This window comes from Tiliqua scincoides, chromosome 2 (genome assembly GCF_035046505.1).
Source record: "Tiliqua scincoides isolate rTilSci1 chromosome 2, rTilSci1.hap2, whole genome shotgun sequence".
In the NCBI taxonomy this organism is placed as follows: Eukaryota; Metazoa; Chordata; class Lepidosauria; order Squamata; family Scincidae; genus Tiliqua; species Tiliqua scincoides.
In genome coordinates this window covers 126,657,797-126,673,684 of record NC_089822.1, presented here as the reverse complement: position 1 = coordinate 126,673,684, position 15,888 = coordinate 126,657,797, and the positions used below count along the sequence as shown (strand labels likewise).

General features: G+C 46.5%; 1 protein-coding gene across 1 annotated transcript in view; it reads right to left on the bottom strand.

Moving 5' to 3' along the window:
• The window catches only part of RARG (retinoic acid receptor gamma), a 71,352-nt gene extending 57,852 nt beyond the window's left edge, over positions 1–13,500 (bottom strand). Inside the window, exons 1-2 of the mRNA XM_066613297.1 lie at positions 13,326–13,500; positions 9,191–9,533 (exon numbers count right to left, since the gene is read on the bottom strand). Of these exons, the coding sequence (XP_066469394.1) occupies positions 9,191–9,365 (175 nt within the window). The 5' untranslated portion in view covers positions 9,366–9,533; positions 13,326–13,500. The remainder of the gene's footprint in view (positions 1–9,190; positions 9,534–13,325) is intronic.
• Between the last annotated feature and the right edge of the window lie 2,388 nt (positions 13,501–15,888).

The following is a 15,888-nucleotide window of genomic DNA, read 5'->3' as shown; positions in this document are numbered from 1 at the left end:
GAAGGCTTTCTCATCACTCACAACCTGAAATCCATTTAATTAAACATACTGGGATTTCAACCTGGGATGGTCTACATTCAAAGCACGCATGTTCTGTCACAAATGGATGGGTCCTCCCACTTTGCCTCACTGTGACAAAGGGAGGGGGCATTTGGATCTCTCTCAGTGGTTCTCCAAACTCAGCCATTCACCTCATTCCACCCAGAGCCCAATCCTATCCAATTTTCCAGTGCTGGTGCAACCATGCCAATGGGACGTGTGCTGCAACCTTCGGTGGAGGGAGAGTCACAGATGCCTCCTCAAGGTAAGGAACATTTGTTCCCTTACCTTGGGGCTGCACTGCGGTTGCACCAATAATGGAAAGTTGGATAGGAATGGGCCCCCAGCCTTTTGGACAGTTCCCCTCCTGTTCAGAGGGATGAAACAATTCAGGAATAGGTTGGCACACAGGTATCTGGACTATTATTCAAAGAGATTAAATGTTTCTAAAGAAGCCATTGTATAGCCTTGACTGACAGTGGCTTGTCCAAGGTCACCTATTTGGCTTCATGGCCAAGAGGAAATGTGATACTGGGTCTTTCACATCTTCACCCAATATGATCTCCTCCTCCCCAGAAATTGGGCAGGTATCTAGGTGCATTCTGCACTTGTTCACTTAAAACTTGAACTCAGGCCAGTTCATTGCAAACTTCAGCAAAATCAGTGCAATGCAAACAGCTTAAGGGTTTGTGGAGATGATTCCTTAACAGAAATGCTGCCACATTTGGAACTGTTTTGTTGGAAGAGATAAGGATGACTTCCTCTGGGCCATGCTTCTTTTGTGGAGAGATCTAATTTTTCCAGCATTCCAACAGCAATCTGATGTTGCTGGTTAAATGTGATACTTCTTCCCTATTCCCATATGGCTAGGATCTCTGCTGCCATTGAGATTGTTATGTGTCACACAGAAGTGTGACTGGCACAAGCACCTATTGGGTAGTGCCTGTGACATCACAATGGCAAGGCACAGAAGTCCTCAACCCATAATAATTTTGTTAGCTTATTTTGCTTTCATTTATTAATTGTTCTTTCTAGCATGAATGCTTTTCTACATTATCAGATGAGCTCTCTTGTAGAACTCTGTTCTCTAAATCTGTTTATCTTTGAAATCTGTACACTCATTCACCTCTTTGAAACTTGAATCCATAACCATTTGTTTTGCATTTCTAAAGGGGGTGAGTTAGCATTTCCATCAAGCAAGGCTTCCTGGTACATCCGTTTATATGTATTTCTGGTTACAGCTGGGGTATTGGGCATCTATGCGCACAAGCACAGCACTAAGGGCTAAATTACTGAAACTATGTACAACATCAATAGTCACTTTTCCATAGCAAACCATCCTTGGAGTGGGTGCTTTTCTATAAAGGGGGACAGACAGAAAGGGATGTTTAACCTTTCTGCTGCCAACAGGTTTTGGCATGTAAATACAGACACCCCTTGCAGCTGCTTTGACCCCTGCCAGCATCCTAGACCCATATCTATCTTGCCAACATGAGCCTGGGGCCCAGGAGAGTACTGTTTCAGGGGAAAAGTCACTGACAGGGGAAGAGGGAGAGAGTTCTGCTGTCTTTCATTTTTCTCATTTTTGCTTTCTCCTAGCCTGGAACCCAGGATTCCCTCCTACTACCCACTGCCCCAAAGGGGCAGTGAACTGGTTTAAGAACTGTTTTAAGAACTGGTTCTCCAGAATTCAGCCCAGCGTTAGAAGACCAAGGACAACCAGCACTCTCGAGGATCCAGACTGGGAAGCTGTATGTGCATGAGACAGAGAGATGGGAAGAAGCCGAGAGGGGAGAGGAACTGACAGTATGCTCCCTGTTTTCTTGGGCCTTACTTTCTCGCTCTCCAGATAAATTATTTCCATCTGTCCTGCCAGCTCATTTGGCTGGCCAGGAGAGAGTCATTTCAGGCACTGCAGGCCAAAGTAGGCCTCTACAATCAAATCAGGGTCCCACCACAAGAAGGGCTTAGCCAGAGGAGCCATTGCAGCTCCAGATCTCAGATAGCGATTAGTGGTGAAAATACTGTACAGGCTTGATTTTTTTAAAAGTTGAATTACTGGGACTTAAATGGGCCTCTGACTCTGGAAGTTCTTTCTCCTAATCCAGGGCCTGACTGTTGTTAAGTCAGTTGGGGCAGGGGTACCTTCCATGTGCTCAGAGGAACTCTTTTATTATGTCATATGTTTTATTTAGGGATGAGCCCTGATGCTGAAAGCATATTCCTGCTTCAAATCAAGTTCTGTGCACAGAGATGCCATTCACAATCCTACAGCATTAGAGAGAGTCTATTTATTAATTATACCAGTTGAAGGTTTGGCCAACCAACCCCTGCTGTCACTACTGTACTGACCCAAGAAAGCTAGTTGAGAAGTGGACTTTTTCCTTTTCTGACATTGCCACTCAGAAAGACAAGACCGCTCTTTTGTCCACCACCACCACCATCTCCTGGCTCATCCAACTGAAAGGGGGGTCATTGTGTTGAAACCCCTGGAAGACAAGGGTTAGAAGAACCCATGGAGAGAAGGGTTAGAACTAAATCAAGAAAGAAGAGCAGAGTTAAGGCCATGATGGAGAGGGTGGGCTTTGAAAGAGGACTAGCTTGTGCCTACTGACTCTGCAGAAAAGGGGGATCAATGCCAACGCAACCCAAATTCTGTGCCAATAAAAATTGAATTCTGAAACCTATAACTCAAACCCACACTCCAGTAATGATCTACATACTTAGCCTTATTTACTCTCCTAGTCATAGAGAGGAGCAGTGCGGCATTGATGCTCTATCACAAAACCACTGGAAAACATGCTTCCTGTCTTCTAGGTTTTGGAGATTTTACTAAGCCTTGCCCACGCATGGGCCTGCCTATCTTCATAGCTGTAGGGGCTAGAATTCTACTTTAAAAAAAAAAAAATAAATGCACGTGTGAAAAGTTAATGTTCTCTGAATGCCATATTCTGTATAAATTCTGTACTTTCATAGCACATCTGCAGAACCCACAAAGCCACTGGTATGATGCATCAGTGTTGAAAACCAGATCGGAAGCAAAGTGTGAATGTGGTCAATGCAGTCTTAGAATTTTGTGCTGTTGCTTTAGGACTAATTCAGATGGCCACTGCAGCTTGTTATTGAGACCCTGGGAGAGTCCAAAGCAAAATGACATCATTCTTTTCCACTAAGATATTCTCCACAATGCACACCAATACAGTCTCCCTTGCCTTGTCCATACTAGCCCTGCACTTTACCCTGGCAGCCATGTGGACTGGCAGAGAGGGCGAGCAGAGTATTGTCAGGGTGCAATCCAGTGATCCACAATATACTTTTACCAATCCCTGGTGCTTCAGGAGATGAGGCAGCCAAGCTTCTCCCATGTCTTCTTCTCCTTGCTCACCCTCTGATGTAACAAGCAGGGTTCTAACTACGATGAACAGTAGGTAGGGGAGGAACAAGCATGAGAAGCCAGCTGCATCAAAAAGTTTAATGGTACAGTGCAGATTTCCAGGTTACAACCTGAAAATCCTAAATCTTCTTCTCCAGCTGCCTGCAGCAATTGCAAGGGGAAAGTATAAGACTAGTGTGGGCAGAATAGGGTAGGTTGCTTGGCTGGCTCTTGCTTCAGATTGCAGCTTGGCAGCCCTGAAAGTCCTAGCAAGATAAAGCATTCAAATAAAGGATTTCAGGGATCTGAAGCAAAGAGAACCATCCAGACAGGGAATTTTGAGGCTGGGGCAGCTAATGCTTGTTGTGGGTAATTTCTGTTGTGGCAATACTTAAGTTCCCAATATGGAAAAGGAGAACAGTACTCTTACACAACTATTAAAGCTACAGAAGAGGACATTTTGGCAGGTACAGCTTGATATGCAGGGGTGAGAGAAACTGCATCTGCTTCTTTTTCCATATGGTGCTAAAAGTATAGGAGACCTCTTTCCCTTTGCTTCTGGTCAGCCAAGATATACTTCATCCAGCCAGCAGGGCAGAGGAATACAAATGCCTTAAGGTGGTGCAAACACTACAATGATGGTTCCAACAACATCCACTAGGTGGAGACAGTTGCAATTCCATGTGCTTACACAGACAACATATGAAAGTTTGCATACCAACAGAAGAAGCAAAATAGAACTAAACATTTGGTAGAGATCAAAATGACCACCTAGCCCATTCCCTAAGCCAAGATAGGAGACATCCTCTGCGTAAAGCATCTGTGACAGATGCCTGCCATAAGTTTTCAAGAACAGGCTCAAGGGATATGATTTCACAACCTCTCAAAGGCAACTTTTCCCATCAGAACTGCTATTGTGGTTAGTTACAAATTCTGCATTCCTGTTGCCTGAACCCATTGTTCTTGTCCTCTCCCTGCTTGTCAGAAGCAACCATCATGGTCCATTCACAAACTCCCCTAACATAACAGACAATTACATTCATGAGTTCTGTCTGCTTTCTGACATTCTTATAAAATACTTGACGACTATCAACCTCCACCCCTTTCCACCACAACCCTAATTATTTTCCTCTTTAGACTACCAGTACCTCTGATCACAGTACTCTGATCAGAGTACCTCTGATTTGTTACCACAAGGTAACAAATAAGCCATCCCAGTAAGATTTGGAGCTGGATGGCTTCATCTGCATTTTGGAGTAGTGAAAATTTCTCCTTCCCTTTGGGAAGGGGCCCAAAAGAAACTTTGTACATCCTGATAAAATTCCGCTTAGAGACACTGATCTGCCCTCTAGGGGAGTGCCAGCAATCCCAGGGTAGTTTGGGCTGTAGGGCTCAGGAGCCCTACAAGGGGATTGGACAAGTTTCTGGAAGAAAAATCCATTACGGGTTACAAGCCATGATGTGTATGTGCAACCTCCAGATTTTAGAAATTGGCTATGTCAGAATGCCAGTGCAAGGGAGGGCACCAGGATGAGGTCTCTTGTTATCTGGTGTGCTCCCTGGGGCATTTGGTGGGCCGCTGTGAGATACAGGAAGCTGGACTAGATGGGCCTATGGCCTGATCCAGTGGGGCTGTTCTTATGTTCTTATGATCTTTGTTTATATGTTTGTCTTTGTTTATGTGACTTGTCCTTGCATCCATCAAGCCCCCCAGGAGAGGCTGCCACCCCCATGTACAGTCATTGAGTCCCATACTGGAGTCACCCAGATAATCTGAGTAACACACTGCTACCAAACCAGTCACTAACCCCACAGCTAGCACAGTGGCGGCTTTACAACCAGTAGGAAAACCCCAGGCAGGTCCTGCAACTATTTATGCCACTCCCAAGGCAGGCTTCCTGGTTGCTGGGCAACAAGGATACCAGAGTGGCAGGTTTGGGGTTGGAAAGGGGGTGGGGTAGCACAAGCCGATGAGGCAGGCCTGAGCAAAAAGGGTTCAGTCAGTGCATAACCTCTTCCCTTCTCCAAGGTAAACTGAGGCAATAGGGGAAGACTCTCCAGGCTAGGCAACAGGATCCTTCCCAGGTGGATGGGCCCAGTACAGTGGTACTGGATGACAAAGGAGGAGTCCCCCTGAACATGTGGAGTCCCACAGTGACTCATCTTGGAGTCTCCATTTCCTCACAACTGTAATGCGAATCTTTTAAAAATGTGTGCAACATAGTATTTTACTATGAACATACAAAGAGAGACATTTATTGAGAGACTACCACACATGCATGCTCACATGCAGGGAAACATGCATGCACACAACCATACAAGAAGGAGTTGGTGTACTATAGTGCAGTGGCTAAGCGACTGAGCTGCAAAATCAGGGTTTCATTGGTTCAGATCTTGCTGCTGCCAAGAACTCACTAGGAGGCCTTAGGCAAGCTGTTTCCTTTCAGCCTTAACTCCACAGCTGCCACATAGAGATGAAGCACTGATTTGCTTTACAGGGTTGTAAGGATTACATTAAGAAAGTACACACAAAGTGTTTTGCACAAGCAAAAGTGCTATACAAATGCTAAGTATTATGCACTCCTTCTCTGCCCTATTGTGTAGGGAAAAGCCCCCACAGATATGAGATGCATGTTATGATCCTGCCTCCAGGGTTCTTAAAATACAGAGAAGTCCATTGTGACGATGGGTATCTCATCAGTTTTATAAAATCAGGACCAGGTTTCTGTTTTCATGTGTTTGTTTCCTTTCTGGATTGTTTTCTATTGGATTTGTTTGTCTGCCTTCGATTTTCATTGAAGAAACACAGTTAGAAATGAAATGAACAAATTCTATAGTACAGTCTTAAAGCCTCTTCATATGTGACACTAACAATTCAATTCTACGCATATTTACTCAAGTAGATTCATATAACCTCAAAAGTAGCTTAGACATGCCCATGAAGTACAGTACTGTATAATTGAAATGAAACACAAGCTGGCTCAAGTTACATGAATCGGAGGGTCCCCCTGGTGGACAAACACCACACACAAGTTGGCAATAGTAGCACAGTGGCAGCAGAATGGACTGCTGGCAGCAGAGCTGAAGCAACAGAAAACTCTAGATCAGCAAACATGGAGGTGGGAGGGGAGACCCTGGGACTGAGGATTCAGACTATTGTGAGGCCTCAGACTACTATGAATGGAGCAAATGGAAGGGCCTGATCCAAAATAGTCTAGGAAGCAAAGGACAAAGAAGCACAATTCTTGCAAAAGTCTCCCTAGTCATCTCTTCTTTCCAGGTAGCCTTCTTCAGGCAAGGATCCAGGCACACACAGAGTTACACACACACGGCCCTGAAGCACAGAGGCACGCAGTGAGCTGGAGGTACAAATGACTGAAAGCCCTTCAGCGTGGGGACGCAGCTCTGGCATGTCAGAACCCGCACCTAAGAAAGCATGCAGGGCTTCAATCCCTGTGTTGGTAGGCAGGAGGAGCCGAGCCAAGCAGAGCCTGGAGGTTTGGCACAGAGCCTGGGCACACATTGGGGCGGGAAGGGGTAGAGCGGTCGGAACATGCCCCAGAGTGTGGAACAGAGGATAGTACCCATTAGAAGTCGGTAAGACCCACACCCAGTGAGCCCTGAACACTAAAATCTTTCACACCAGTTTAAAAGTACCATCCTGAGGCCAAAGCACAGTGCACATGGAGGCTAGTTTGAGTACCTTCATAGTGCAGTCACAGAGCCAGGTTCCCTGAAGTTTGACTGACACCATCAGGGAGACGAGAACAGAATGATCCCTAAAGAGGGATGCAAGATCCCTTAAAAAAAAAAAAAAAAAAAGAGGGCCAGGCAAACAGGGCACATACATCTGGGGGGCGGGGGCAGTCAGTCCATCCAAGAACAGGCCCTTGAAAGACAGTGCTCCAGTTAAGGTTCTTTTGTGTGCTAAGTATGTGTGCTAAGTTCTTTTGTGTGCACAGTGATTTTTCCCCCTGCTCATCCATGTGGTGGAAGACTATTCTAAACACCAGCTCAGAAATTTCCATGTCCGCAAAAAGGCCTGTTTTTTCTACACCATGGTAAATAGTAGTGACACCTTGGAAAGAAGCCTTCCCCTCAATTCTGACTTAATCAGACAGTCTTCTTGTAAATGCCTCCATGCGGTAATATTTACGTCTTAAAAATGGTTGTGTGAATTGTTTTGTGTTCAAAGTCAGTGTTTCTTGGGGTAATTCTGGTAATAATTTTGAACTGCAAAGTCTTTCCCTTCACACAATGCCCCAAACCCTAATTCTATTCTAGATTCCCAGTGCCTGCATGACTGGTATCATGCAACTCAACCCCATTTCAGCTGCCACGCAACCCCTTTTCAGAGGCAGGCACAACAGTTTGGTGCTGCCTTTTCAAAGGCAGGTTTGGTTTTTTAGCCACCTCTATTAGGTATCAGAATGTGTGTATGAATCACAGATAGTTTTAGGCTGATTTGATTTTCTTACAAGGTTGACTTACAGCGAAGAGGTCCAGCTACTAGGATGCTGCCATCTTGCTGGCTGACACAGTTGTACTGCCATGCTGTGCACTGCCACAGACACACATACAACATTCCATGTTGCACTTGCAGTTTCACCCACCTCTAAATCCTGATCCCTGATCAATTGTCCAGGAACTCAGCAATACATGGTATGGTAAACTCAATGACTGACTGCTCAACTGCACTATACAGAAAGACTGTCCCTGAAGATTGCTCAGAATCTGCAGCTAATTAAAAAAGTGTGCGTTGTAATGCTCTTCATTGGTGTGGGCAGCCAAGAGAAAATAAAGCCCATGGTTTGTGAGTTGCACTGGCTGCATGTTATCTATACTTCAAAAGTATAGGTGATCCAGTCAATAACTCTGCTAACATGTCAGATGCAGCAGCCAGCCACCTTCTTGCTCAATTCACAGATGGAGGATTTTCCAAGATGAGTGAGCCAGTCTCTCAATTTGCATTGGATCATGCAAAAGACTGTTTGCCATGTGGGAAATCTCCTCCTAAAAACCTAAGCTCCTAATGACTTCTCCACATTCACATGTACTGCCCTCTAGAATGCAGACCCTCTGAGCAGGATCCATACAATTTCTGTAATTGAACACAATGCTGGCAGTAAGTAAAATGTGACATAGGAGTAGCAGCCCAAGAAAAGACAAAGCCTTTGCTGACAAGCTCAGCAAACTATTATTTACAACTACTAATAAAGTAGTAATAGTAGTAGTACTAGTAATAACTACTAATATGTAATCATTTCTTCTCCTGCATCCTTCCAATGCTTTTCACCCATTTTGCATATGGGGTCAGCTCTAAAGACAGCCCCCCAAATAATTTCACAATGGAGATGGATCTTGACGTCAGGGTCTTCCTTATTCAGGTCCAGCTTCCTTATCTATTGGATGCTATTGGGGAATTCCCTGCAGGGACACTATACCTATGAATCCAGTGCCATCTTCATTCAGCCAATGACTCTCTATGCCTGAAAAGTTCGCTAGGCTTAGCATGGCACAGGCAAGCCACTCCAGTTTCCAGCACAGAAATCAATCAGCACTTGGCAGCACTTCTAAATGGCAGGAAGAGTCAGCCTGTGGTTCTACTCTTCATGCTTCACTAATTTTGCTGTATTTGTGCAGCACCCAAAACACAATCAGACCCCAATGTCAGAAAGAGGTTTCAGTGATACCGCTTCTCAGATCAACCTTCAAACCCCACACCAATCTGGTGCCAATTCCCAACTTTCTCCCCCCTCTCTCTTTCTGGAAACTCACACAGAGATGCCATTTCCTTGGGCAGGTCGGTAGGGTAGCTCCTGAAGTAGCCTCCATTGGTGAGCACTTCGAAATGGGGGTTGGGGAAAGGAAAAGGGTAGACAGCAGGTGGAAAACCATTCACATGTGCCAGGGGGGTTCCACCAGAGCAGCCCCTCTCCTTGTTTCCTGCCATGGCTCCAGGTACAGGCAAGCTGGCTGAAGGGAGTCAGGGTTCCCCTTAGCAGATCTGAGTTGTGCTGTCACTGCTCCAGATAGATGTTCCCATGGCTGTGGTCCATGCAAATTTGCAGACTCAGCAGAAAGATGTCTTCCTCCAACTTTCTCCTTCTGTTTCACAGCCCTGTGTGAAAGACAAGAAACACATTATTACCATTAGCATCATCTTCAACCTATCGCTATACATTTATCTAAGTATGTTCACTTCCTCTATCACCACCAAGTATAACTGAGCAAGAGACAGAAACTGGGAAAACTCACTCTCTCTCTCTCTCTCTGGTTAGAAAGTATGGGAGATCTTCTTTTATCTACAATAGGCCCTTGCAATGCTCAAGGCTATTTGAGCAGTTGAAAATAGGGGCTGCTTTTAAATCTGAACTTTCCTTCTATTCATAACCAACAGTGACAATGAAGAGAAAACATTAAATGAAGAAATGGTCACTTGGTGATCATTTGAGATAAATCTGTCAAAAGAGAAGTTGCCAGGGTACAGAGAAGAATTTCCAGTGGAAGGAAGACAGCACTGATGGTCTACCTCCAAAGCGGAACAGACAGGTCAACCCAAAACACTTCTATGTAAACCTCTCTCGATCAAGCTGAGACTCAGCTAATCTTTTTCCTCTTGGTGATCATATATCAGCAATTACACTCTTGCTTGAGTTCTGCAGTGATTCCACAAGCACCACTTGAAACATTTTTGAGCCTCTCTCAACACTACTGGTGCTATGTACATGGGAGACAGAAATGCCATTTTAAATGTGTTAGTGTCCGGTTTTAAAGGCATATATGCAATCAAGCTTCAAGTTCCCTGAGATTTTTCTGTCACCCATAGACAGATGGGTTCTATCTGAAGCATATTTATTAATCCTCAAACCACTACATTTTCTACAGAATTGTACACATTTGGGAAAAGCTTTTCACATTTTCATCTTGTCTCCTTATGCAAAAGTATCTCTTGGTCCCTATTAACAGGTGCAGAACCACTCCTTTATCCAATTCATTCCTCCTTTTCATGACCCTCACACATGGCTACTCCCCCCCCCCACTCCCCAATGCTAGGGAAACTGACAAGATTGGGGGAAACTGATTTCTATCAAAACTAAGCTCAATATAACTAAATGCTGGTTAGCATATACAACATCTATATGAAAGAAAAGAAACATGTTAAGAAAACTGTTTCTCTATAACTGTTTCAGTTTCACTATAGTCTGGATATGAACTTTTGGGTAAAAGTCAGTTTCACCAGCAATGGAGTGGGGGAAATGGTGAAGGAAATGACAATAGAGAAGGTGATGCAGAAAGCAGAGGGATCACAGACTGTGAGCAAGTCATGATGGGACTGCATCTGAATTTAGTCACAGCAAGGCAGTATGGACCAGCATCTGTGGTAGGCTACTGTGGGAGCACTTTCTCTTGCACAAGTTCCAGGGCATGAGATTAATCTAAAAGTGGAAAAAGCATAACCTGTTAATGCTGATAATGCACATATACCGAAACAGGAGAAAATTCCCGGAAGTGATCATGTAACTGCTTGAAATTTAATGCATATGCAATTTCAGCTTATGTTTCCCAAAGCAGAAGAAAACCACTTCCCTAAGTGCCAAACCACACATCAAATTAATGCGTAGTTTGGTCATGTGCATATATTTTTAAAAACTAAAATAGCAGCCATGAAGGAGGCAGATTCGGATTGGGACTATAACCAGAGGTATATAACCTTTTTCCTATGTGTCATGGCCTCAGTTAAAATCACCTTTCCAATGCTATTATTTATCTAAGGAGGAATCAGCTAGCAAGTTCTCTCCAAAGAGGTCAGCTATCATCAGGACCACAATGGGTTAAATACCTCCTCCCTATACACCACAAGCCTGATCCTGAGTGACCCCCCCCCATAAATACCATTTAACTTTTAAGAAAATATACACAGGGTAAATGTGCATTTATTGTCTGCTGGTTACCTATTATTGGTTTGGATTTTATCCTTGCTTTCAGATCTGTCATTTTAAAGAGCAATATAACATGGGTATTTTATTGCTGGTTTTAAATTATATGTAATATATATGTGAAGTTTTTATATACATTGAAATTTTTGAACTTTTTGTAAGCTGCTTTGAGTTACCCATGAGGTTTAAGAAAAGTTGCAATAAAATATCCAAATAAATAAATTAATGAATGAATAAATATAAAATTTGAATTTATAGTTTGGCCCAGAGAGAGCATGGGAAACAAATAGGGAGAAACGACAAGGAGATGGATTCAGTGGGAAGTTCAAAACTCATTTGATTGGTCTTCCTGCAACACCCCAAACAATGAAGAAAGCATATGGGTGGAACAGGCTGAGAAACTCTGCAGTGATCCACACTGGGTACATGGAACGCAATGCAATGGGAATGAAATAGTGGGCCATCCTTGAGGACAAGAAGAGGAGCTCAAGGAAAGGAGCTTTGGCCCAAAGACAAGGTTTCCAACTTGCTCTTATGTTGGTTGAACAGCAGTTGAACACACAGAAATTTAGCAAATGAAGCTTTCCCCACCAATTATTTCTACACAGAAAAAAATTTCATTTGTTTCATTTTATGTGAGGATGCTTTTAACAGATACAGGGCCAGCAAAATGTCAACAATTCTTTTAGGAAAGGAGCAGCAGAGTAATGTGCAGGGTTTATTTTCTAAAACCATAGGTGCTGGGGTTAAAGCCTGCCTGCAAATAAGGCCTTATAACTTGGAAGTCTTGTCCCATAAGATGTAAGTGGGGCTGCTTAGTCTTAAGAGAAATGCACTCAGCACAGGATCAAGGGTGCTCATTAGTTTCCAGCTTTTCAGAAATCAGCCCTGGCATTAAAAATAAGGTTTAGAATTGATCCATGGATTGGATGCTGAGGCAAATATCCTGAGATCCAGGGTAGACTATAATGACTGCTGGAAGTCCAGGTAGCAAACCAGAACAATCCTCACTGCAGGCTCTATTTCTATTTCTGCAGCAGTCTCCCCTCCACTCCTCCTTCAGGGGTGCGCAGAGCCTGACAGCCCAATCCCATCCACAAATACCTGGGAGTAAGCCTCATTGATTCTAACGGGGCTTACTTCTGAGTAGACATGTATAGGATTGGGCTGTGAATCTGGCAAACTGAAATCCAGCTGAATTCTATCCACTTGCCCCCCCCCCCCAATACCTGGGGTTAAATCTCATGATTGCCTTCACCACCAAGAGTTTAAAATATCGTTTGATATTTTCTTTTGCTTTCTGCACTTTGGGGAGGGGGGAATCTGCAGCACACACAGATCCTCATTAAATCAGTGATAAAGGTAGGCATGAAAACTTTCCCGCAGGAACAGATTTCCTTCCCACCCACTCACACCCATGGTCAGCTAATAGTCAGCACCCCTGTAGGTAGAGAAGGAGAACATTGACCCCCTTTCTCCGAGGTCCATGCCAGTTCTTTATCCTGACGCCCACGCCTCCCAAGTCTATTTCAGGTCTGGTGTCGGAACCAGATCCCGCTCCAGTCCCCAGATCCAACTTGGGAAGGTTCGGAACTGACTGCAGCCCGCCTCAGGAGTAGAGACGCTGCCCCTTTAAGCATTTCTCTGCACGAGGGCGTGTGCGTATTTTCCCTTTTGGACCATCTCCAAAAGCAAGCAAGTTTCCCCCCCCCCTCCTTCTTTGGGTACTTTTTACCATATGATTTAAATCAAGAGTCATTTCAGGTTCCCAGATAAATGGAGCTTATGTTCTTGCTGCCAGCGCTTGGCTGGGGCTGTACCACCCTGGGGGTAGAATGTGAGCTCACATCTTCCACATGGAACCCAACACCACAGGCCTAATTTACAACAGCCCAGGCAGCGCCTTTTCCTGCCGACTCCGTGTCTCTGGCTCGGGGAGCTCCCCCTACTCCGCCCCCCAACCCATCACTCACTCTGCACCTCCCTCTGCCCGCTGCCTCTTTCATGAGCGCGGCCGCGCAGGCACACACTTTCCCCTCCGCGCCGTGCCCGCCTCCCTCCGCAGCTGCTTTTTTCTTCCTCTCTTTTTTCCAGTCTTTCATTTTTCTTCTCCCAGTGGGATGCGGTTCCACCCCAGTATGAGGCCAGGCGGAGGGGGCTCAGGCAGCCAGAGTACCACAGAAGTTGCCTCAACAGCGCTCCCCCACAGAATGCCGCTTGTGGGGAGGGCGGAGCACTGCAGTGCCCCAGGAGTGTGGGGAGGGGAAAGCACTGCAGTGCCCCAGGAGTGTGGGGAGGGGAAAGCACTGCAGCGCCCCAGAAGTGTGGGGAGGGGAAAACACTAGTGTCCAAAGAGTGTGGGGAGGGGGAAGCACTGCAGCGCCCCAAGAGTGTGGGGAGGGGAAAACATTAGTGTCCAAAGCGTGTGGGGAGGGGGAAGCACTGTAGCGCCCCAAGAGTGTGGGGAGGGGAAAACACTAGTGTCCAAAGAGTGTGGGGAGGGGGAAGCACTGCAGCGCCCCAAGAGTGTGGGGAGGGGAAAACACTAGTGTCCAAAGAGTGTGGAGAGGGGAAAATACTGCAGCGCCCCAAGACTGTGGGGAGGGGAAAACACTGCAGCGCCCCAAGAGTGTGGGGAGGGGAAAACACTAGTGTCCAAAGAGTGTGGGGAGGGGGAAGCACTGCAGCGCCCCAAGACTGTGGGGAGGGGAAAACACTAGTGTCCAAAGAGTGTGGGGAGGGGAAAACACTGCAGCGCCCCAAGATTGTGGGGAGGGGAAAACACTGCAGCGCCCCAAGAGTGTGGGGAGGGGAAAACACTAGTGTCCAAAGAGCGTGGGGAGGGGAAATCACTGCAGTGCCCCAGGAGTGCGCAACTGAAAGGTGCGCGCGCACAAAGCGCACCGCCTTGGGCGCGCCAGAGCTGTGCGCTTCCTCGCGGCAGTGTCCCCAGTGGGCCCCCCACCCGACCCTCCCCCGGCCAGTTAATGATTAGGGCTGCTGGGCTCCGGCCCTGCGCCTGCCCCCTCCGGCGCGCGGGGTGGGGCAACGCTTTGCGCTGGGCTCCTCCGGCCCCCTCCCCGCTGCGGCGGCTTCTGCCAAGTGCCCCGAGCAGCTCAAGCCACGAGATTTCAAGCGCGCAGCTAACTTAAAGGCTTCATTTCCGTAAACTTTTCCATATGTGAGGGCCTCTCTGGAAGCTCGTGTTCCAAAAATAAACGCGCCGGCAGGCCGAGGTGTCCAAGCGCACGAGAAAGAAAGAAAGCAAGCAGCCCAGGCTCCTGCCAGCGACTTGGGGGCACAGCTGCCTCCCTCAGGGCGAGGGGGGAACCTCCATAAAACCCTCAGCGAGGCTCCCACCCCGCTCACAACGCCACTGGGAGTTCCAGGCATGCGTCCCATTCCCTCGCCACCAGAGGGAACTGGCCCTTGGATTGCCCCATCCCAGGATGGGAGTGTGGGGGTCACGGGGAGGTCGCCCGAATGGGGCGCCTTCTTCTTTGGGACGCATCCAACCTGGAGACACTGAAACCCATATGTTCTCCCAGGCTTCTTTAATTGCTTCTAGCCCTCATGGGCAAAGGAGCCGAGGTCTCCAGACTTCTGTGGTGTGGGGAGGGGCCACGTTTCTAAGAAACCAGTTCTGTTTCAAAAAGAAAAGAAAAAAAGATTCTCTGGAATAACTAACATGAGAGCTCACACAGCAGCCCGGAGCCATCTCCTCTCAAAGCCTTTTTGTGTTCATTAGGGTGCTGTGCACGCCGCGCGCACACACAGATGGGCGGTCTCCGCCTGGGAAGAGCTTACCCAAAGGGGAAACTGAGACCTGGAACGGTAAGGCCCCAGCGAGGCAGTAAGACTGAACTTTGGCATTTGTCTTGCGCTAACCTCAAAATGACACCCTGCGTGAACACATCTGTCTCGTCTTTATTTTTGGTAGGCTACCAAATTCCTCGCCCCTCCCATCCTACCCTGCCCCTTTCTGGTCTTTCTTTCAGCTGAACCACATTTTTTGTTCCCTGGTTCTCTTGCCTGTACAGAGTTTCTGCAGGAACCTCAGATAATCAACCACATCCTAGGAAGAGAGGGCAGATGGCAAAAACAGGCATTCAAAGGCGCACTATAACTGAGCAAAGTTTTCAAAGAACGAGCACCTAGACCAGCCGTTTTCAGCCACTCTGCCATGGCACACTGGTGTGCCTCAGATGGTCTGCGGGTGTGCCACGGGAGTTTGGAGGAGGATAATTTGTTAGTAGGGCCTGTGGGGGATGCGAGCCCCTGCTCTCAGTGTGGTGTGCCTTGTCAATTGTCAAAACACTGATGGTGTGCCTCAACAATTTCAGAGCTTTGTCAGTGTGTAATGAGGTGAAAAAGGGTGAAAATCACTGACCTAGACCCTCTACTCAGGGAGGGAGGGAAGGGGACACCAAGAGAATCCTGGGTGAGAGGCCTGGATAACTGGCAGATGTCTCATTTTTCTGCACAGGATTTAGCAATGCTGTAAAACAAGGCAGCAGGGAGATCTGTGTAGTTCCT